Source organism: Nestor notabilis, unplaced genomic scaffold, assembly GCF_000696875.1.
Source record: "Nestor notabilis isolate BGI_N333 unplaced genomic scaffold, ASM69687v1 scaffold8247, whole genome shotgun sequence".
NCBI lineage: Eukaryota > Metazoa > Chordata > Aves > Psittaciformes > Psittacidae > Nestor > Nestor notabilis.
Genome location: NW_009935135.1, coordinates 530 through 24,642, shown reverse-complemented (window position 1 = coordinate 24,642; position 24,113 = coordinate 530). Strand labels below are relative to the sequence as shown.

General features: G+C 48.7%; 1 protein-coding gene across 1 annotated transcript; it reads right to left on the bottom strand.

The window, feature by feature from the left end:
• Positions 1 to 2,832: 2,832 nt before the first annotated feature.
• Positions 2,833 to 17,766, bottom strand: LOC104408178 (coronin-1C; the record flags this gene model as incomplete). The annotated part of the gene is made up of 9 exons (XM_010017687.1): positions 2,833 to 3,316; positions 3,933 to 4,178; positions 4,270 to 4,327; positions 4,931 to 5,076; positions 6,593 to 6,697; positions 7,332 to 7,451; positions 8,085 to 8,266; positions 10,141 to 10,270; positions 17,610 to 17,766. Coding segments are annotated over 9 exons (1,264 nt in total), but the record flags the coding sequence as incomplete, so codon positions are not given.
• Positions 17,767 to 24,113: the final 6,347 nt, after the last annotated feature.

The following is a 24,113-nucleotide window of genomic DNA, read 5'->3' as shown; positions in this document are numbered from 1 at the left end:
GGTGTGTGACCAGGGAGCAGCCCTGTCCCATAGCGAGGCACCGTCGGGCCTTCGGGGCTGTACCGGGGTCAGGGTGTACTGGAGGTGTTGTGGAACGGGGTGAAGTGCTGCAGCCCCCAGGTAAAGCTCAAACCTCGATGGAGACTGAGCGATTCCACCCCCAGCCGGGGCTTTCTTTGCCATTGCAAAGCCTTTCCTGCACCCTTGAAGCAGGTTTCAGCTGGGGAAGAGCAGAAGGATCCCCCCAGCCCACGCTGGTCCTTCCCATCAAGTCCCACATCCAGCCAACCCCTCGGGAAAGCACCAGCAGAGCCCTGGTGTGACCCCAGGGATGGGCCCCGGCTCCCCTGCGACAGGGCAGACGAGCAGTGGGGTCCCAGAGGACAGTCCCTGCTCAGCCGCAACCCCGCGCAGCCGGGTTCCTGCCGCCGTGCTGTTGACTGACCCTGCAGCGCGGTGGGTGCGGGACGCAGGGAGGCAAAGAAACAGCAAACAGAGGAAGTTTATAATCAATGACCTTTATCTTTTGAAAATGGAAGCAAATATTTGGACAGATACTATGGCCGCTCTATAAGAGCGCATCTTTCAGGACTTCGCTGGTTCTCTTCTGGGATATCACGGCTACAAAAAGCTTCAGGCACTGACTCCGGTTGAGCCTGGGTAGGCATCAGGTCCATGAAATAAAACACAGGCTTAGCAACTAAATCCTCTGCCCTCCTCGGACCATCGCCCTCACACCAGCCTCCTCGGGGCACTTCCATCCAGCGGCTCCAAACACTTATTTCCTTCCAATTCTAAATCCCAAAGCATCCCCAAGCGCACAACCCTGGAGCGACACGTACAAATGGACACAGAGCTCAGCATGGGGGGAGCATCCCGGTTGGGTTTGTTTTCCAAAGAAAGAATTGAAATAAAACTAAGAAATACACATCATCTCAGCCATTTACTGCAATACAAAACCAGCACCAAACAGTCAAGTAACCCGGAGCGACTGGACTGGGAATCCAGCAGCAGTGGTCATGGATACTCCTCTCCTGTGCTTGCCACTTCCAACACAAAACCCACGCGGATGAAGCTTCCATGCTGTGCAACCAGAACACATCCTCACATCCCTCTGCAGCTACGTCGCTTGGCCATCCCCACGGTGTGGTTTCACCCTCTCACACACACAGCCATCCCTCCAGAACATAGAATCCTCAACCTGCAAGTTCTGGACATGCAAACTTTGGGGGAAAAGGGGAATTTGAAGATTTCTAGCTAACCTAATGGAAAATGAACGCTATCACTTTAGCCTGGAGGAAGGGACGTGTCCCCCTGCGGAGTGGCAGCCACCAGGGATGCCCTTGGGCAGGGGGAGGCTGCTCTGTCTGGTGTGGTGGTTCCAAGCACAACTCCGTGCACACAAGTCAGGGATGCAGGGAGCTGCTTCAGGGATTGATCCCTGGCTGGGACAGGCACTGAGGCTCCTCAGCTGACAGCTCTCGGACACCCCCGTGTCTTTGCCCACCTTTGAATCTGACCTGGGCTGCCAACACTGCCCCGGCAGCACCCATCCAGCCTGGTGCAGCTTGCCAGGGTGCAGGGATCCCACTCACACCGCAGGGACAGCCTCTCAGCAGGGACCTGTCCCTGACCCAGGCAGCCCCTTGCAGCAAGACCCTGCCTGAGCACAGGTTTGCTGGGCTGAGGCCTCCAAGAAATCCATGAGGAGCTCACAAGCCCAGTGTGCTCATGGGGTGTCTCCCTCAAGGATCCCAAAGGACCAGGTGAGAAACCAGTTCTCCAACTGGGATCAAAACCACCCTCCCCAGTACCTGCCACTCCACTGACCTGTGAGTGCAGGGCCTGGGGCTGGGGCTGCTCATCTGATCTGGGAGCAAATGGTTTCACAGAATCACAGACTGGTTGGAAGGGACCTTAAAGCTCCTCCAGCTCCCACCCCTGCCACGGGCAGGGACACCTTCCACTAGAGCAGGCTTCTCCAAGCCCCTGTGTTCAACCTGGCCTTGAGCACTTCCAGGGATGGATCTCCACGGTGGGGTGCTGAGGCAGGAATGATGGAGAGGAAAAAAGAGATCCATAAAAAAATAATGGATGTATTTTGTCTCTGGAGACCTGTCATGATGAAGTCACTTGGCTGCTGCTAATGCTGCTTTGGAAGCAGAGTTTCAGCTTCTAACATCAGCACTGAGTGAGAGGCCAGGGAATTGCAAGCTCGTGGCATTCAAAAGCTTCTTAAAGCCAAGGAGTGTTGGTGGTGCAGAAACAAGTATTTACAGCAGCACGTGGCTGGAACAGACACCACGGAGAACCTGGAGACACCCATGGCTCACCTGAAGCTCTACTCCATGGATAAAGGCAAAAACATCTCCCGCATGAAAGGAACTTCTGCCTCAAAGTAAAAACCAACCTGCCCCTTTGCACGTGGCTGGAGGAATCCCAAACACGGGGCTGTTGTAAAAGGGCAACATGATGCTAGTTTATAAGTTGTGTAAAAGAAGAGGCGTTTTGGGGTGAAGCACCTCATTCAGAATGACTTTTGATTTAAGCTGTCAGGCAGTGGTGACGGGAGGCGGGAGAGGCAGCTTGGATGGTCTCTGCGGGGTCTCAGCAGCAGCCTTGGCCACACTGCAAAGGAAACCAATCTGATTGTTCAAAATCAAAGGTTTATACAAAATAGCTTCAGTTTTGTTCTCTGAACAGTATAAACACCCACCACACACACACACACACAGAGGCCGTGCTGTCCCTGGAAATTGAAAACACAAATACTGCACAAGTGGCAAATAAGAAAAATAAAAAGCAACTTCTTTTTTTCTTTTTTTTTCCTTTTTTTTTTTGGCAACTTTAAAAACTGGTTAAGAACAATGTGGCATTGGTCCCTACATCTAGAAAAAGATATCTGGGCACAACATTGAGAGTCAGAATGGATTTGTTCTCAAGAATTCGTAACATCTGGAAGGGAAAAAATAAAACCCTGTAAAAGTAGCACTTATTCTTTTGGACTTGTTTGACACAGTCACAGAAATTCATTAAAACATCAGGGAAAAAGAAAATATCTTTCACTAAAAAGCTTGGCTGGAAATCATCGCTCTCGTTGACGTGAACTGAGGAGAACAGGAAAGCTCGTACTGGAATGCTGCAGGCTGCTGCTTGCTCAACTGGGAAGTGGAATGTGCCTGGGCTGGCGCCCCGCTCAGTCCGCGATCTTTGCCATCTGCTGCTCCAGCTTGGAAATGCGCTCGTCCTGGTTGGTGATCGTGTCTTTTATAGATTTCAGCTCTTTCAAAATCTCATCCAATTTGGCTTCGTTTTGCTGGAAGACAAGACAAAACAAGACAAGATGTGTGGCTGTGAGGAGAGCGGGTGGGATGTGCCCTGAAGGGCGGTCTCAAAGCAAGGGGCTCCTCTGAACCAGGTCCTCGTGAGCTGCCTGGTGCAGGCACTGCCACAGTTGTGATGCTCAGGGCATGAAGCAGCTTTTCCAGCACCAGCACCAGGACATACTGGGCCTTTAACAACCTACTTGACTGAAAGCTGTCCCCTTCCATCTCTCTGTGTATTACTATACCCCATGTTAGCTACAGCGCCCAACTACAGACTTGTACAACTCCTCCTGGACCTGCCTGGTCTGAGGTTCATTGGTGCCACTGTCTGTGCTGGGTTTTACACCCAAAAGAGGGTCACAGAAGCTCTCCCAGGCAGGTGGGTGGCTGGAACAAAGAAGCTCAGCCTTCCCTTTTGTCACAGTCCCCAGCAATCTTCACAGCTACACCCTGCCTCAAGCACCACCTCAACTTCAGGTCAGCCTCTGGCACCCAAGTCCCAGGGAACTTGATGTTTGAGCTTTGTTACAACTGTTTCTGAGGATGGAGCACCCTGATATTCACATCTCAGGCCACCACCCCCAAAAGCTTGTGGATTTTACTCACAGTGTTTGAGGCATCGGCTGCTTTCTTTGGAGCATTTATGAGATCACTTTTCTTGTTTGCGGCAGGCTTGTTGTCCAGTATGTTCTTCTTGACCACCTTGAGATCCCTGTTCTTGCCTGGAATGTACCCATGCTTCAAGGAGATGAGAAGGGGATCGGCATTCTTCCCCTCAAACCACTCCTCTGCTTCCAGAGCTGCCTCTGGGCCAGCTGTATCAGGGTACAGGTCATCCTGGAAGAGGTCCGACTGCAAGCCAGAAGAGATGAATTGGTCAAGTGCTTTGGGGCTGGAAGGCAGGAGCTGGCTCCAAACCACATAACCAGGAGGCAGTGCTCACCTTTCGAGGAACCGTCATGATGATGGGCTCACATTTCCTCTCGTGAAGCTTGAAGAACCTTTGAAATCAAAGGAGAAGGTGTGACTTAGATGTGAGGACAGCCAATGCTGTGCAAAGGTGGCCTCGGTTCTGCTGCTCACATGCAGCAGTGTAAAGGGAGACAGGGAGATTAGAAATGAGCAACCCCAAGGATTCAAAGCTGGGTTCTGCTGGACTTGCAGGGACAGCAAGGGCTGGAGAAAACCACCCATCACTGGCACCAGCAACTTCAGAGGGTCAGACTCTGGCCAGGAGGGATGTCAGCACCAGTGACTTAGAGGTACACACTAGCCAGCCTTCTGCTCACTGCTCACATGTGTCTTTGGTCACCCCTTGCAGCTCTGCTTCGGGCCAGTGCCACAAACTCTGACATCCTCAGCATGGCCACCAGGCACTGCTGCTGCAATATTCACCTATTCCAGGCAAGTGCAGGCTCTGCTCCCTCTCAGGGGCTCCTGCTTGCATTAATAATCAAAGGAGTATCAAAAGGCTCCAGGGGCAACATCCACTATGTTCCCTGGCTTGCACTGCCTGGGTGCAGCAGGCGCTTCTGAACAGCTCAACTTGTGATGAAGTGGCTCACCAGGACACCCCCCCCCGCCCTGACAAGCTCTCTTCTTACCTGGCAATCTCACACTTGTTCACATCAAGGCCCCTCTTTGGCATGAACCCCATGCCCCTCTGCGGCTCTTTGCTGCTGAAGGTGTTGAGGTAGTGAACATAGGGGGATTCATCCGTGATCTCAAAGTAGCGAATGCTGCTGTCACCCTGCAAGAAACAGCAGGAGAATCATTCCAGAGGCCAGAGGTGCCAGTGCTCCCCAAGCCCACAGCTCGCTCCCTGCCAGGCCGGGCAGGCATCGCTCTCATCCGATAGCCTTTCCTTCCAGGAACACTAACACACAGACATGCACAGGTTAGAGCTCTCTCTTTTCAGGCTTAAACTTCCATCGCTTACCAGTGGAGCATCATAGAATCCCAGAGTGGTTTGTGTTGGAAGGGGGCTTAAAGCTCATCCAGCTCCAACCCCTGCCACGGGCAGGGACACCTTCCACTAGAGCAGGTTGCTCCAAGCCCCTGTGTCCAACCTGGCCTTGAACACTGCCAGGGATGGGGCAGCCACAGCTTCTCTGGGCACCCTGTGCCAGCGCCTCAGCACCCTCCCAGGGAAGAGCTTCTGCCTCAGAGCTCATCTCAGTCTCCCCTCTGGCAGGTTAAAGTCATTCCCCTTGTCCTGTCCCTACAAGCCCTTGTCCAAAGCCCCTCTCCAACTTTCTTGTTGGCCCCTTTATGCACTGGGAGCCACTCTAAGTTCCCCAGGAGCCTTTTCTTCTCCAGGCTGAACAAACCCAAACTATGCCTCCTCTCAGGCTCCTCAGAGCTGTCGCTGTCAGCACACTGCTGTGTTCTGCCATCCACAGGCATCAGCAGAACCACCATAAAGCAGGTCCCTGCTGTAACACACTGTACATTGGCTGAACAGTTTCTCAGCAATAAGTGCTGCTGTTCAGAACACTGGGAATCAGTGACCTGAGCTCGTGCTTCAAGACTGGGAGTGTCAATCTCCACATCTCCTCCTGGGAAAAAGCTGAACTTTCTGCCACAGGCATATGCTGTAAACCAGTACCTCTGTGATTCCAGGGAGTTCTACTACACGGGCACCTCTGGAACAGCAGAAGAGGTAGCAGATATATAACAAGAATTTCTTGTTTACAAAGACAGGATGCTTGAACAAAGGATCCTCCTTTCTAACTTCATCTTGCCTTTGGCTCTTATTTGCAGAAGTCCAAAGCCACAGCGTCAGAAGTGGTCACTTTACAGCACTTAATGCCTACAAATTGCTTTGAGGAAGGAGCATGTGATTCCAGTTTTCTATTATTCAATCCTGCAACATTACACTGAGTGTTGCTACATGCTCCATCATCTTCAAGCACAAGGAGGATAACATCTGAAACGTACCCTCCTCCCACACTAGTGCAGAATCATGTGGGTCAACAACCAACAAGAGATGTTTTGCTGGCAGTATCTGACTTGTTACATTAAGAGCAGCTTTACCTATGTAAATCCATCTCAAGGAAACATCCAGTTACATACCAGCCCTCCATAGGCTCTCTGATGGTTTTGCACAGTGAGGATCAAACTGGTTTCGGAGCAGCCTGGTTTTGTCTGCCCATTGCTGCAGTACCCATTTTTTGGCTCTACCTTGGGGACCATCTCACAGGCATCACTCATTAACAGGAGTCTCCCTCTGAACACCCCCAGTGATTCCAAAAGCTTCTTTTTACCTTGCCACACAGGTAAATAATGTTGGTATCTGGATCGTAGAACGGCAGCAGGACCCCATTGCTGGTGTCCATCTCATGAAGGGCTATTGGCTCCTCCATGTTTTTCTGGAAATAAAAAAATGCCAGAGACGTTAACGAAGAATGGAAAAGCTGATGTTAACACAGGCTCATAGAATCATAGCACCACAGAATGGTAACGGTTCTTCACAGCTCATGAACACACAGAGGTGTCTTCTCCACGCTGAAGGATCCATGTGTTACATGTGCTGTCAACCTACGATTCACAAAATCCCAAAGGACTTTTTAACCACAAAATGCAATAAAAACAGGCCCCGAGGAAATTCACAAAGTGAAGGACAAGATGCGACACAGCCGTGTTAGCGAGTGTCTTGTGCCAGATGGGATCGTTGCTGTCTTGCTCTGCACATGTAACACACAGAATGAAGCAACCTGCACGCAGCCACTCTGCTCTCACAGCTCCTCAGGCACCTCAAACACGCAGCTTCAGCGCTGCTCTTGGTGAGGCAGCGACTGCTACAAGAGAACTCATTTCCTTTACTGAGTGAACATCCAGCCTAATAACTTCGGGCACAGGAAGCCTGAGCAGGAGCAGGCAGTGGATGGAAGAGGGAATACGCTCAAGTATATGAACTATGAATTTAGTGGGTGACTGCAGGCCTGAGCTTATAGTAACATAACAGACATTCCAACAGCAAAGGGTAAGAGGACAGGAACCTACTGGATTCCAAAGGGCAAGCTGCCGTTCGCTCATGCGGCTGAAGCCAGTTGTGAAGATGTTTCCATCAGCGAGGAAAATGGCTCGCATGGGCCGGGCTCCCTCGTGGGTTTTCTCCTTCTCCTGCAAGAGATTTACAGGTTAGCCTCTGGCAATGAACAGAAAAGCCCATCCAGTGGTGGCTTCTCTCCTAGCTGCATGGAATCGCTGGGCAGGACACGCTGCTCCTCCACACAGGATGCTGACTACATGGAGCAACATCCACCTATCTTTGCCTGATGCTGGAGGGAAGAAACCAATTACCAAGCTACACAAGAAGTGGTCATTCCTGGCTTGTTTCAGCTTTGCCTATCAGACTCTTGCAAGGTGGAAAGAAGACTTCTTTGCAAGCTACAACACAAACAGGCTGCTGAATTTTTCTGCTTTGCATACGCAACATTGGAACTGTAATTATACAAAAGGATTAGAAGTGGAATTAAACTCCAGCAGGTTTTAAAACTGAGCCCTAAAATCCTTGTTCAAACACTAATCCCAGTAAACCCAGACAAATCCTTCAACCAGTGCTAGCCCTTCTGTAGTTTTGTCCTCACTCTGAAAACATGACTTAACATGGTGTATAGATACTCAGCAAGAAGATTCTTTCTCTATATGCTCTGAAACATAGAGAACTATATTTTCTATATAGTGAGAATTATATACATATATTCTGCTGGAGTGAAACCCAGTTGCTTCTTACCCATTCTCATGCAAACTTACAGCAACAATTTCTTGTTTCCTGGGGTCAATAACTCGAACTTTTTTGTCTTTGGAAGCTGTACAGATGAGGCTGCCGTTGCGATTCCAGCTCACGTTGTAAATCATATCCACATGCATGTCATCCAAGTTTATGAGGGCTTCACCTGTTCCCACATTCCAGATGATGATTGCATTATCACAACCTAGAATAGAAAGTAACAGCTAAAGTCACAACGCTGGTCTGTACAGACAAAAAAGCCAGCAGCAGGGAACAAGGAATAAACCTGCTGCAGCTCCAAGCCCCAGATGCTGTCTCTTAAACACACTCCATGCACTGTAATGTACATGGAACTCCAGGCAGCACATCCTCACTCAAATACAGGCTCAGAGGAGGGACCAAGCAGACAGAGAAGGCACCAAACTCCTCCCTTGAAAGCATCCAGCACCTTTCCAGAGGTGCCGTGGCTGTCCCAAAGGCAGTTTATGCAGGAGTGTTTGGGCACTGCTCCCACAGATGGCCACCAGCCCAGCCAACGTGCTGCCCACATGCATGGGGAGAGCAGGAGGGGCAGGAGAGATCCCTGGCAGAGAAGAAGCTAAAGGGGACAGCAGGAGGTGCTGGTGGAGCTGGTGGAGGTCTGTGAAAGTGTGCCCTGGCCACTGCTACTGCAGATGCTTTGTGCAGGAGCTCTTGGGTCTTGGCTCAACTGCAGGACGACAGAGCAAAGAGATGTCCAGGCCAAAGAGGCAATGTTCTTACAACTCTATAAGTGAAGATACTGGCTGGCAGCCAGGCCCTGCCTTCTCAGGACAGAGATTTGTGGCAGAAAGAGTCAAAATGGCATGGATGGAAAATAGGCAAGTGACAGCAGGAGAAAGAGCAGAACAAAGAGAGCAGGCAGCAAAGCTCAGGTCAGCAGCTTCACAAGGACTGCAACCATCAGGCGGTGGTTTTGTTCCAGAAGACAAAGAATAAATACTAAGATTGAGATGACAGCAAAATAAAGAACACATCTGAGGGACCAGGTAAGGGAAGGAAAGCACAATGTGTGACTGAGGAATTTCTCCTAAGGCTCCAGAGGGCTGAAAACATGTATCAGGGAAAAAGATAACAATCCCCCTGACCTCTCAAAGGCTTGAAAGAGATCTGAAACCTGCCTGCTGTCACCAGGAGAACCCTGGAGACTGCAAAGACCAGAGAGCCTCCCTTCTCCCCTGTTTCTTGGGAGCAGGCCTGGACACACATACCTTGCTGCCTCTGAGTCTGACCGAGCTACCTAAGAAAAATTACCTTCTCCTTTTGTATGTTCTCACCCTGAGTTTCATTACGTTAACTGCCACAAGGTCTGCAACTCCAAGCATTTTTGGGGAATCCAGATCAAAACCAAACTGGTGCCTTGAAAAGTATTTCTATCAACAGGAATCACACAGCTCATCTGACAGCCCAGCTGAAAGGACTGGCTTCTTTTATTGGGCTCCAACCTACAGGTCATGCTATGAAAGCCTCTGACTGTGCTGATGGATAATGACTTCTCCATTTTATTTCCATAATGATGTGACTGTTTCTCAGTGGTCCTTGCACAGACCATAGCCATCAAGGAAGCAATTTGGAAAACGCTGCAAATGAAAGCTTATGGAAGGAACTCTGGGCTACCTTGCAGGGATCAGGGAAAAGGAGAAACAGTTGGGCCTTTTATAGAAGTCTGTGAAAATAGGGATGAGGAGAGTGCAGATGTAAACAGTTATCAGTGGATGAAACTTGCAGATCAAATGAAGTCTGGAACAATTTTAATACTGTAATTCATGCCTCCAGACAACTTCCTGGTTCTTGTCCCTGTAAACTGAAGCTAATGTAACTGAAGCCAAGATAAAGAGGGGGCTGTGAGCCACGTGTCCCAGTGTTCCAGGCACTGCCGTTAGAGTCTTGTGATTCACCATCCCTAAGCAACTGGGAAGAGGAAAGAAGGAAAAAGAGTCAAGAAGCTCTTCTCCACAATACCCAGTGTGCAAGAAAAATGTGAGGGAGAGATGAAATGAAACGAGATGAGATGCTTGTGGGCGCCATCAGGCACCGTACCTGCGCTGAGCAGCACGTTGCGAGCCGTCGGGTGCCAAGCCACAATGCCGACTCGCTTGGAATGACCTTCTAACACCACCACTGGCTCTGTCAGGGACAGGGTGAGCCCGTTCTCAGGAATCTGCCACACCTGGAAAGGAAAGGAAAGCTGGTTAGCCAAGGGCCAGCCCCTCTGAAGAGTGCTGTACTCATTTGCTTCCTGTGCCCTGTGCCATGCCGCAGCAGGAGTCCCAGTTGTCACTTCTCCATATGAACAGGAAGAGAGAACTGGGGAGGGAATCGCTCCCAGCCATCAATGAACCTTCAGCTCGTGTGTGTAACATCCTGCCTATGCCAGCACATAACTACCAGCTACTTACCCTGCAAACACCCCTTATCCCTGTGTCCAGAGATCCATCTATCTCAGATGCCACCTGACAGGGATTCAAACTAATTTGCCTTGCAGCAGCTCAAACTCCATCTGAACAAGCTGCTGTCTCATCAAATTATGCTTGTCCCTCAAGGGGATGACTCTGCAGCTACACTGGTGCCTTCTTATTTATTAGTTTCATGTTATGTCTAGAGCCTTTCAGATGCCATTTAACTGGGGAAGAGCTCTCTGGTTCTTGCAAAGGTTAAAACAGCCCAAGTTAGCACTGGAGAAACTACCTCTGACTGCAGCAAAGTGCCTGTTCGCTTCCTACCTGCTTGGTTACACAACCCTTGTGTTGCAAACCTCTCCAGGAAAGTGCCATAAGGAGAAAGAGCAGACCCCCAAGGATCACAGACCACTGGAATTCCAGCTGTGGAGTCAGAACAGGTTCATGCACTGAGGGAGGCGGCTTCTGCAACCAGCCAGGACCAGGGATGGGAGAGACAAAACCCATCACCCCACGCCCCGGGGCAGGATCAGCCCGACCAGAACTATTCCTGCAATTCAGCACTGGACAATCATCTTTGAACTGAGTTTGACCTGCATAGAGTGTATTAAAAAACCGAATAGGAACCCCACCAGTGAGCAGTTATAAGTACCTATAGATAGGTGGCAGCATCAGAGCACATTTGCTTCGCCTTCCATTGTTTGCTTTATCTGCGGAGAGAGAACAGGGCTGCCAGACCCTGCCCACGATGCCCAGCCAAGCTGTCAGAGCCGGCAGATGTGAGCAGAGTGGATTTCGGAAGCGAGGCAGACAGACAGGCAAAGAGGGTGACATGGATTTCTGTGCTAATCCCGGTTCCTCCCTTCTCACTGGGGTGGCGGCTGCTTAAATAAAACCCACTGGGATGCAAAAATTCCCAGCATGTACCAGCTCACCTCTAAATAACCCTAAAATGATTCCACTTCTCACCAGAGCAGCTCTCAGCACCCTCAGCATCCCAGGAGGAATGACAGTGACAGGCATACAAGCTCAGCAAAGAGTTCCTCTGCAGGGGTACAATTCCCTCCTTCTCTTCCTGTCTGATGAACAGCACTAGCAACACACCAAGGCTTTTACCAGCACTCAGGTTTTAACAACTGGGTTGCAGACTGGAGCTGTGCAGCCTGGAGAAGCAGGATGTCACCCTGCTTCCTTGGAATTCAACACCAGCCTTGCCAGTGACTGCAGGCACAGCAGGCTGAGGACTGGGCTGAAACACAGCCTGCCTTGGGAACTGCAACAAGTCATTTCACCTGCCTGCTACACGACAAAACGGAGTTGCAAAGCTGTCAGTTCGTAGAGAGGCAGCTTTTTTCTTGCCAGTCAGGAAATAACAACCTGACAGCAGTAACAGTTTAAAACGTGTCTGCTGACAGGAGAACTTTAATGTCAGTCTGCTAAAACTGGTACCCACACTTGATGTTGTAACTGTATGCAGATCTCTCAGATAAGCCACCTCCAAACCTCAGAACTGTAAGGACTGATGCAATGCTGCAGAACACAGGTATCATAGAATCCCAGACTGGCTTGTGTTGGAAGGGACCTCAAAGCTCCTCCAGCTCCAACCCCCTGCCACGGGCAGGGACACCTTCCACTAGAGCAGGTTGCTCCAAGCCCCTGTGTCCAACCTGGCCTTGAACACTGCCAGGGATGGGGCAGCCGCAGCTTCTCTGGGCACCCTGTGCCAGCGCCTCAGCACCCTCACAGGGAAGCACTTCCTCATGTGTAATCTAAATCTCTCCTGTTTTATCTTGCAGCTATTCTCCCTTTTCCTGTCACTATGTACCCCCCTTCTAGAAAGTACCTCTTCAGTTATTACCTAAAGCAGTAAGAAAGATGGAAGAAGAACATGAGAGCTGGGAGACCCCAGCAGAAGAGGTAATGCAGGAGAGACAGAGGCTCCAATCTGAGGTACAGGAGGTGCCCAGCAGAGCATTAGGTGACACCACAGCAGGGGTAGAAGATGCTACCAGCAGCTCTGGTCTGACCCCTCTACCTGACAGGCAGACCCTGGGGCAGAGCTGACATGGGGATACAGAAAAAACACCAAACCCACTTCTCCATTAGATGAAAAGGCCACGACAGCCAAGACTGACCCACGCAGGCTGATGTTACACTGAGGATTAAGCAAGGAGCCAGACATCTGGTTACTCCAAGGGCTTGAGGAGCTCTTAAAAATAGCAAGCCTTGTTGAACACAGCTCGCTCTTCCCCCAAGAGAAATGGTGTGATCAAGTGGCCTGCCCCAACTCAGCCTTGCTCTCTTTGTGGGGGGAGCTTTCAAAACTGAATTGACTCACAGAAAGACCCAGGAGTAGCACTCCTGGGCCACATGTGACCTGCACACAAGTTACACAGGGTCAGAGGAGCTTCCACCCCTGCAGCTGCAGCCAACCTTCCTTCCCAGCCAAGGGGCAGCCAGAGCAAAGGGACCAAGTCCCCAAGATGCCAATTTCTGTATTGCACTGTCAGAGATGGGAATGATGCTGGGATCCTTCTGTGCAAGTGGAGCTTTACAGCAAAGTAACTTGTGTGCCAGAAAAATTCCAGGGCCAAGTTTAAAGGTGAGCCAGTGAGTGCAGGGGTTGGACGGGAGGCAAATTACCAAAGAAAAGGATGTTCTAAAAGCCTCTGGAGGACACACAGATATTTTTTAAGGGAAAGCCCCTGTAGTTCACAGCAGCTGCAGGCCCGTGTAATCTGCAGATTACACCAACTATTGACGTAATAATCCTGCCTGGTATTGCAAAAAAAAAACCCCAAGAGCCAGGAGTGTGAAAGGCAGGGAACGCTCCCAAGTGGCCTGGCCCACTCCTTCCTGCACAGGGTGAGGGCCTGGCTTCAGCATGGGATGAAACTGGGTTCACAGGGCAAATTGAGGAGCTTTTCCTTTGGATACAGGACCCGGCCTGTGAAGGTGAGGACGCAGGATGAGTACACAAAGGCTGCAAGATGAATGGGACATCAGCAGCAGTTTGTCAACTCTCCCACTTGTGGGACCTGTTGGGTTTTGGGGTTGTGGGTTTCTTGTTTTGTTAAATTAACGTGACTGGTTTGTTTGTGATGGAGGAAGTGAAGTCACACCACGGTGCTGTGGAGAGGTTGGGGCTCAGAGGAAGAGCAGCAGGGAAAGGTCTTGCACAAACAGCATGTGAGAGAGAAAATACAGCCAAGTTTTTCTGCACTATTTTATACCCTTTAAAGAGAACCAAAACCTGTCCCCTTCTGGCTGTGCATCTGCAGAGCAGATTAAGTCCGTCTCCAGAAACAACATCAATCCTACATTCACATTATCTGAGGAAACAAGTGAGGCTTTGCCCTGGGGTTTATCTAAGTCCCTGCTCTTGTATCGCTGCAGGAAAAGGCACTTTGTGCATCCACTTTCTGTAGCTGTAAGACCCTCAAGCTGGTCCTGGTACCACTTCTGAACTGTCTGCTGCCAGGTCGGTGTCCCAGGTTAAGGACAAGAGCAAAGGCTCTGGCTTAAGTTTGAAAACAATCCACTCAACCAAATGAGCTGTACTCTGGCCAGTACATGCAAACCCTGAGTATTCACCTTGTGATGAAGCCAATTTTCCATATCTGAGAAAAGCCCTTCTGATACCATCTAGAAGCCTTTACGGAATCAAACATTTTCCAGCTGAATTAAGTAACCTGCAGTACATTACAGGCATTCAGCAGAACAGCAAGCATGACTATTTAAGTAATTCCTTATTTGCTGGCACAAGAAAACAAGTCTTCAAAGAGAACACCAGAAGAGGCCACAGGAGGTATCTGCATGCCACAGTATTTTAAAGGAAGTCTGCCTGAGAGCAATTCAGAGCAGAGGAGATGGGGACTCTCCATCCTGCTCTTATGCAGATGAGAGAAATTCAGCAAGAACCATCAAATGGGGCAGAGGCTGCTGCTGTTCCCGACATCACATCACTTGTCTGACGAGGGCTCTTGTGCTACACTGGAAATGAAATGGGCCATGTTCTGGTCTGAGAACAAGACATGAAGAGGAAATACCTGAACACTTGCCGGCTACAAGTATTTCATTATATCTCGAACCACTTCAGGTGAGTTTATGTGTCAACTCAAAAGGAATCTGCTGGCTTCGCACTCCAGCTGGCAAGGGCAGGAGGGGAGAGAGGCCAACATGTGTCCCGAGGAATACCCAGGACAAAGGAAGAGCATTTGCTCCTCCACGAGCCTACACTACAGCAGAGAAAGCAGGTGGTGTCTTGCAGAGCTCCATTCTACTTGTTCCTCTGCTGGGATCAGGCAGTGATGTGCTTGTACCCACCAGCACTGAGACTTCCACAACAGTGGTCCTGCAAGGGTGGGCTGTCCTAACCACTGACCCCACCATGTTTTTCTTCTCTGCCTCCAAATGATATCTGAATTCATTAGATGTGACAGCAGAAGCACCACCTGAAGCCATCAGATCACAGTGAGCAAGAGCCTTGCATCAGACTCATCCGGTTGCAGCTGTAAACAGTTAAACCTCTGAAGCTGTCCAAGCTAAGCAGCATCAGAAAAAGATGTCTTGACGTCTTCTTTCCCAGTCCTTTACTAGAACCCCCAGTCTAATGATCTCAAATACCTGCTCAAGGTTTATCTGCAGCTCAGAGGGTATTTCCACCTTCCACAAATCTGAGTTTTTATTGATATGAAAATGCTTCCAGCTTTCAAAAGGGCCAGGTTAAGCTTCCTTGTGCAACAGTTCAAACTTATGGCTGCAGGGAATCAGCACTCTTCACCTCAGAGACACTGGTTAGATAGCATCTCAAGGCCAACCTCTCTCCCTCAGTACATGTCTAGCTGATGCTGCTGAGATCTGTTGTGGCAGAGGGTAAGATCCTAAATCCTCAAGTAACCAAGGCCCAGATGGTCTCTAAAAACATAAGGTTTTTTCTCTCTTTAAAGCAGCTGCCACCTCTGCAGAAAGTCCCGTGATTTTCTCTACCACACCACTTTTTCTCATTTCACATTGGCTAATGAAGAGTTCAGAGCTAATGAACAACCACACATCCTTTAGAGTAAGATGAGTTTATTCAGTGACAGCCTGTTCAGGAAGCAGGACTCCAAAACCTTTATTGAAGACTAGCAAGGAAAACAGGATGCTGAATTACCCGTGCCAGGACAAAAAGCAATTAAAAATGGGAAGGCTCATTAGCTCATCCACTTTTGCTTCCAAATAGTCCAGGCCAGGGTTGGTCTTTGCACACTCTAGCCGTGTCCAGCCCAGTTAACAACTGTCCCAAGTGATTTGGGATACATCATTTCCCATCAGAAGTTATGCAATACTTAAGAGGAGATTCAGCTTATGCCTTCAGACCTCTCTCTGCTTCCATCACTACTGCTGGCACTCAGCTTCACTGCAACTTAAATCTCCAGCTAACGTGCACTGACATATCTTTCAAATCCTGAGCTGCATGCGCTTGTTCCTTCAAGCACAGTGGGGATTCACTTATTTCACCTTCTAGGCTGCTTGCTCCCTTCTGCTCATGACTGTCACACCACCAGGTACCACACAAACACCAGTGTGCAAACCTGCAGCCAGCTACACCGTGGTGTCTGTCCACATGCCTGTTGCCTCCAGGGATGGAGAGAAGCTCACCCCCTGCTTCAGTGTGTGCAGATAAGCAGCAGCCACAGAGCAGACAACCCCTCGTGACCCCATGGTGCTTGTCTGAGCAGTTTAGCCTCAGATTCTCACAGAAAGTTTGTGTCTACATTAGGAGCATTTTGTAACTCAACACTGTTGGTTTTTCTACATAATTCAATCCCTCTGGAGCCTCACAACATACTTCTCATTGCACTTGGATTAGAGACTTATTTTGCCTCCGAGGCGGCAGCTATGGACCTCAGCTTTGCCTGCTCCTGTTGATACTCATGTTTCAGAAACCGTTCCTTCTGGATCCTGGTTTCTAGAGGAACATTCCTGTATCCTTCAAAGTTTAGTTCTAGCCCAGTAGTGACCATTGCAATCACAGAAGCTTGTTGTTTTGTTTAATATTAAATATAGTACATTTTGTTAACATGCTTCAGCTTCCAAGACTGAGAGATCACAGGCAAGAGCTGTCCCGGGATAAGCCTCTTGGGATGAATCCCCTCCCAAACATTCAAACGACGAACAGAAGCAAAGGAATTTATCTGACATGATCTATAATAAGATTCCAATATAAAATTCAGCCTACAGCATTTCTAAATATGGCCAAAGATCACTCAAGTTATTTGGCATTATTTCATCTCACAAGGATTTTCTTTCACTTATTCTGCTGTGTTTGCATGCACAGGATTCCACATCCATCCTGGAGCAAGGTCGCCTATTGTCCAGTGGGCTCTGAGGTACAACAGGTCTTAGGACCAAGGCTGGCAGGTGCAGGAGTTTTATCATTTTTTATTTATTCATTAAAAAACACCCCTCTTTTTGCACCTATTCACAACCTGTGGATATAAGAAAAACTTAAAGCATCACCCTTAAATCAGGGGCTGAAGCAACTCTGAAACCTGATGGCATTGTTCCTCTTTGATCCCCACCTCTTCCCAGCACACACCACAGCATCCATTAGGATCTTTGAGGTAAGGAGCCACCTCTGTCTTCTGCAAAGCACTACAGATCAAGACGTATGACCACTGACTGGCATTCTTCCTTCCTATTCCCAAACATCAGGCAAATCCCCAAGGGAAGGAAAAATGGAGGAGCAACTGAAGATAAAGCCAGGAAGATACAGGCCAAGCCTGCTACACGAAGAGCTATCTCAGTGCTAAAGAGACTCTTCTCCCAAGTCTGAGGTTGCACCTTCTCAAACAGTAAGGGAGAAGAAAATGTCGCTTCTGAGTCCAAACTCTGCTGTTATGCAGGTAATAAAGCTCACTCTGATTTTTGCTCCATTTTTAGCTATGTCCTGCAGCCACAACAGCATCATTTCTTAAGCCAAGACAAAGTGTGCACAGTGCCCATGCATTGTGCACTCTGGCCTCAGCAGCAGAACAGGAGATGTCTTCAGAAATACAACAATTTCTTTTGCAGCAGCAGTTTTAGCACAAAGCAAACCCCACAAGACCAACTCAACACTCTTACCATGACAGTGCAGTCCTCAGAGCCGCTGGCGATGACCTGGTCATTATGAGGACACCAGTCGATGTCCAGCACCGGTCCTGTGTGGCCACACACTGTGGGGTAGGACTTGTCAATTCTGCCTGTCTGGAGGGGGAAAACAACAAAGAGCTGTAATACACTGACAGCACAGAGCACATCCCAGAGTGAAGGGAGATGCTTCCTAATGGTCCATTAACTCCTTCAGCATTCAGAATTTAATGAAGCTTTAATCATCTCATGGCTCCACAGAGGAAATAAACAATCAATGCACTTCTCCAGCTGGAAACTCCTGATGGTGCAAGAAAAGGGTTCAGGGGTTCCGCAGAGAGGGTTTTGCTGCCCATATCTCAGCAGTTGCTGTGACACCATCCCTGTGTCCATCCCCAGTGTTTTGGGAAGAAGGCTCTGCCCAAGCACTGAAGCTTTTGTATGTGCCTCTCAACAGTGACCAGTGACAGCTAAAAATAACCAAGCTAACTTTTAACCCCTTTTAACTCAAGGGTGTTGCTGGTCATTAATTTACCATCTCTGCTTGTTTTCATCACAGAAGCATTTTGCTCAGATGGGAAGTTTTTACTCTGCACATGGTTGTGCAGAGTAAAAACCACTGTTTTCAGGAATAAATACTGCTCACAAACTGTCACAGTCACCCAGCCCCCATCCCTGCCCCTCCGTGGCCAGTAGACCAAGGCCACCCACATGCTGCTAGCACCAAGCTCACTACACAGCTGAACTTTGCAGGAACACAAGCTAATGAGATGTTCCCATTTGAACTGAGACAGATCTAGTGATTCCAACACAGTTGTTGCAGAGACACCAACTTTGCCAACTGGGTCTATATTTTACTGATGGAACCCCTTGATATCCTGAAGTATGTGTCCCCCCCCAAACTGCTGATGCACCTAATATCCCAGCTTCCTCTGGGAATAACAATCATTCTAGCTAATCATTGCTCTTTCTCTTGGTCAAGTTGTACACACATGAGAAGCAGTTCCAGAACCCAGGTCCTATTCCAAGGGGTTTTGTTTCCAGGGAATGCTGTGATGGCCTTTTCATGAGCAATGGGAGAAGAGAGACAGGAGGGAGAGGTCTGGGATGGGGTCGTCTTCTTTCATGTGTAAACATGCAGAAGAAATGGCTGGCATTTCACTTCTGCCATTCCTTGTCAACATTCCCCAACCTTGGAGGTGACATCTCTTAATATATGCCTCCTCTCCATCTCCGTAAGGAAAGCTGATCCTATTCAATGCTGTCTTATGTACAAAGGACCAGAATAATGCTGGCTACTGACTGTTGAAGACCGCTGACCTGAAGACCTCTACTAGCAACAAAACAAAATACAGAGCCAAAGTTACAGCAACAAAACAACCACCATTTCCTAAACAGCCAAATTTAGGCTTCAAGACAAGATTGCCTCGGTGATTTAATGCTTTTGGAATCATTCAAAGTGAAAGTAGCATAGATGAACAGCCATGGAACCAGACATGCTGAAATTAGTCTCTGTAATCCCTCCTGGATGGCATAATGTGAAATAGGATTTGAAAAATTAATACACCCAACTGCCATGTACAGTCCCTCCATCTTCATTTATCTAATGAAGAGAGAATCATGCAGAGCATATGCTAATGGATGTATTTCAGAATCACATTACAAGCCAAATACAAATATAGACTTAAACCAAGAGTAAAAACACAACTAATAGTACAAGATGTCAGTGACTACCTATTCCTGGTCTCAGGCAGGGCTCAGAATAATCCTCTATGAGGAACCTATGGTAATTATTTGCAGGCAGCACGAGTGCTTGTCAGTTTAGTTTAGAGTTTTTAAAGGAATTTATTACTGCAGGGAGGAAAGGGGGAGAGGGGAAATAAATCAATTTGAACAAATTAAACCCCAAACTTCACCTTTCAGTTTTGATCAGGATGAACCTGAGCAGCACGAGCAGCAGCCAACTGGCTGTGACAGGCAGCTGACCGCAGGGACCAGGCAACCCACCGCCTGCTTTTGATCACCCACTGCTCCGTTTTTAAGCAGCTCCCTTGCACTCCCGGAACTGCAGCGCCCCAGCGGAACGAGGATGCGGGCTCCGTGCGAGCCCATGGCAAGAGGTTGCTCCTGATGCCTAAAGCAGGAGGTGACACTGCCTGCAAACACAACAGCTCTTCAGGGTCTGGCTGAGGACACCACCAAGGGAGATGCACAGCCCAGCAGCATAGAATCCCACACTGGGTTGTGTTGGAAGGGTCCTCAAAGCTCCTCCAGCTCCAACCCCTGCCACAGGCAGGGGAACCCTCCACTAGAGCCAGGTGCCCCCAACCCCCCTGGGCAGGTTGCCCCAAGCCCCTGTGTCCAACCTGGCCTTGAACACTGCCAGGGATGGGGCAGCCACAGCTTCTCTGGGCACCCTGTGCCAGCGCCTCAACACCCTCCCAGGGAAGAGCTTCTGCCCAAAAGCTCATCTCAATCTCCCCTCTGGCAGGTTAAAGCCATTCCCCTTGTCCTGTCTGTTTTTTGACCCTTGTCAAAAGCCCCTCTCCAGTCTTCTTCTTGGCTCCTTTAGGTACTGGATCAACTGCTACACTTGGGCATGGCACCACTGCACCAAAGGACCAACTCAGCTGCTCTCTAGGGTGCACAAATAACAGTGTTGGAAGAGCAAAATGAGAATTAATGAGGGATGTGAATGGGCAGAAGGGCCAAAAGGCTGCTGTGCTGCTGGAAGCTGCAGCTTGGCAGGAGTTTAACTGCTTTCAGAGAACTACTGACTTGTGGTCGGAGACAAAACTGTTTTCACAGGGGAGAGGAAACCACCGTGCTTTCCTGAAGACGTAACAAAGAGCAAGAGCTCTCCTCAGCAACGCTTCTAAATGTGCTTCATCTGCTCCACTTGAACAAACCAAACCCAAAAACACTTCTATTGGAAAGCATGACCCTCGCATGGGGCCCAGGGCTGGCAAAGCACAACGACCCACAACATCAGCACCCTGGGCTTGGCCCTGCACACATCTTCCCCTCAGCCACCCTGTGGGTGAGAAAGGAGCAGGTTTTAACTCACATGTGTTAAGTCACCACCTCCCTAAATCAGCTTTGCACATATGATCCATGCAGGCTTCCTCCTCCCAGCAGTGCTCCCCTCTCCGGTGCAGGGATCCCTATTCCTGGCACTGTGTGGGATTAGCTGTGCACAGAGGGGCTTTAAAAACAGTATTTGGGGGGCTTTGCCAAAAGGGAAAGACCAGGAAGCCTTTAATTGGGTATTATACAAACATCCCAGCCTATAAAGTTACCAAATTCAATGTTCTTAAATGCAATTCCATTTAAAAGAGACACCTTTGCCACAAGAACACCACCAGATTTACAACTTGGCTGCCAAATAGGTGTGTTTTCATTCTAAGTAAATAGTCCCACGTTTGGGGCTTTATTTATTTATTTTTACAATGTAATCTTTTAATGAGTTCAGGATTTACAATAAATCTCAAGTGCTGATACACAGCTTAAAATTAACTCGGTACGACTCGAAGAAATTAAATCCTTCTCATAATCCACTGCGACTGTGGTTGGGCAACACATCACAGGAACAGCTCTTGAAACTCAGAGCTGGATGCTGCAAGAAGCTAGCCAAAAAGGTGAATTTAAGGATTACTAGGAATATGCTGTGTCTAGAAGCACTCTCAATACTGAGTAATAAACCAAGTGAATCCATTTGGCACCTTCCTGCATCCCAGATCAGAAGAAAATGACAGATGAGAAGGAAAAAAACCTGTTATTAGATAAAAAAGGGTCATACAAGTGGCACTGGAAAACTGCTCCTAAAAGTAGTAGTTTTAATCTGTTTTAGGATGGCTCCTCTGCCACAAAAGGGCAACTGGCTGCAGGAAACAGTTCATGGATTATGGTAAAAATATCCCAGAGCACAGCTGCTTCCCCAACCCCTGCTTGTGCTCGTGAAGATCTCCATTTAAAATAGGGAAGTGGCATCGAGTTGCAGAAGCAAAAGCAATTCCCTCACCCCTCAGTGTGCAGAAGTTTGAGGAAGGAAATCAGGTCACAACTGCAAAGGCTGAAGTACAAACTGGCTGCTACCTTGTCTCTGTTAGACAAAATACCCTTTTTTTTCTTAGCTAAATTGAGTCTTGACAACCAACTCCTATTTCACCAAGTCCAATCCAGTGAGTTTAATGTGCTCTGGCCACTGAGCCTCCACCTCTGGCTGCAGCAGCTGCTCACGCAGGAGGCAGTTGGGATGCAATGAAAGCACATCCCTCTCTCATGACCATGGCAAACAGACATTAGTCACCAGCAAACCAAATCAAAGCATCCAGAACTAATTGGGAAGATTAGGAAAAGTGTTGCTCCCAAAAGGTCTAGTGTAATGTCATGCAATGAGAGACTTTGAGGCATTCATAACTACACGCTGCTTCCAAACCAGACTGTGCCCTCCAAGAATTCCTCAGCAGCGCTCATGGTTCTTGTTTTAGCACCTTGACAGCTGCAGGGCTGTGACATTACAGGAGACATTACAGGCTACAGATGGAGACAAAGGTCCTTGTTCTGTGCACAAAGAGAGGGGGAAGAAGAACGTGGTGACAGGAATCCTGCACAAAGCCAAACCTGCCCGAGGAGGGAGCTATAAAAACCACAGCACTGCGTGGCCCCAGCACACTGGGCATCACAAAGCACAGTGTGGAAGGTTCCAGGCAGCAATGGTGAAGTTGATCTTGCACTGCTGGGAATGGAGCTGCAGCAGCTGGGAGACTTCATGGTGCTTGCAGCTGAATGGAGAACACAGGAGGCAAGAGCTGTTTCCAACTGCAGGATGCTTCACACTGCAGAAGGGTATGTTTGCTGCAGAATCCCTCACAGGGTTAGTCGTGGCAATCAGCTACTCACATGCCGGCTTTAAAAAAGGAAAAAGAACACAAACAACCCTCAAAACCCACCCAAGCTGCTAACTCCTATCACTCAGAGCAGTGTGGTTCCAGCAGTTTAGCTCCTGCCTGTCCTAGTTTCTAGAAGAAAGCTCTAAACATGCTTCAAAATTACATTTCAGCCTCAGCTACCTTTCAGCTGAGGAAGCCCTTTGGGCAGAAGATGCAGAGATTCAAATCAAAGAGACCTCTTGCCTAGAAATTACACTACCATTGATATAGAGTCACTCTTTTGTTCCATCCCTAAAATATGATTCCAAAAGCAGTTAATTCCCATTAGTAAACCAGAGGTACCACCTTCCCAACTGAAGGAAATCCAAGCAGTGACCTCAAGTTCAGGGTTCTGGGATAAAGTGGTAAAACCCAGCTGCAGTTCAGGAAGTGGTGGAAGACAAGGACCCATGCAGTGAGGGCAGAGCTGCTGAGCAGCAGTGCCCAGAAAGGATCTATAGGGAAAAACCAGCCCCATGTCACCCTGACACACTCATCCTCCTCAAGATGGAACAGATGATCCAGGACTCCAGCATCAGCCACAGTGAAACAAACTGGGACCAGTACAAATGCATATATAGAGAGGAGGAGGAGAGAGAAACGTCTGGACAGATTCCAGGAAACAAGCCATTCCAATCCAGCCGTCTCTGTTGATCTCATTCTGTCTCTGGGCCTCCAAGAGTTCAGTTTTAACCTCTGCATACACACAGGAAGGTACATGTGGCTCATGCATAGTGCTCTCCCAGTGCAACACTCTCTCATACCTGCTTGTAGACAGAACTATCAAGCACAACCACCATTTTCATTGTTGGACAAGGCCTTAAAACTGGAGCAGTATCTGTACAAAACCTTGGTTGACTGCAAGCCAGGGAACAGTATCTGCTGCTTGCTTTCCTTGAGAAATGAGACTTATCAGCCACATTGACTGCCCTCTTCCCAGGTACACCAGAACCACTGGTGGGGGAAAGAGAGAAAGGACGTGTAAAGGAGGTGGGAACATCCTCTTTATGCAGAGTGGATGTAGGAAAAATCTGCAAGAAACCAGGTTTTAGCAGTTCCACTGGTCACAAGATAAACTTAGATCTTTAAAAACACCAATGTCTTGATTTTCTGTTCTGTTGTAGAGTTGTCTCCTCCACCAACTTAGGGGGAAATATCCCTTTGTAGTCTTCAGTCTCACAAACTCATCTCACAGGGACACTGCTGTGACAAAGACTCACAGCACCACTCCTGATGGGCTCTATGGAAGCCAAAGCCAAAATAACACTAAGTCATTTTAATTCACATCATTCCATCCACACTCCACCTAAAATTGCTGGAAGGACTCAATGAGCCCAACACAGCAGTTCCTCCTGATTTTGTTTTATGCACTATCCGGAAAAGGATGATATTTTCCCACTCCTTCCTGGCAGGATGAGAATCTGGAACAGCTGATTAACAAGTTACATATGCCATGGTTGAACATGAAGGCATGTCACTTGCAGAACAACATATTCCTTAGAGAAGGTCATTCCTGAGGTGTGCTCTCACCCACCCACATGCTAATTGCCTCTCAGGGCACCCATCT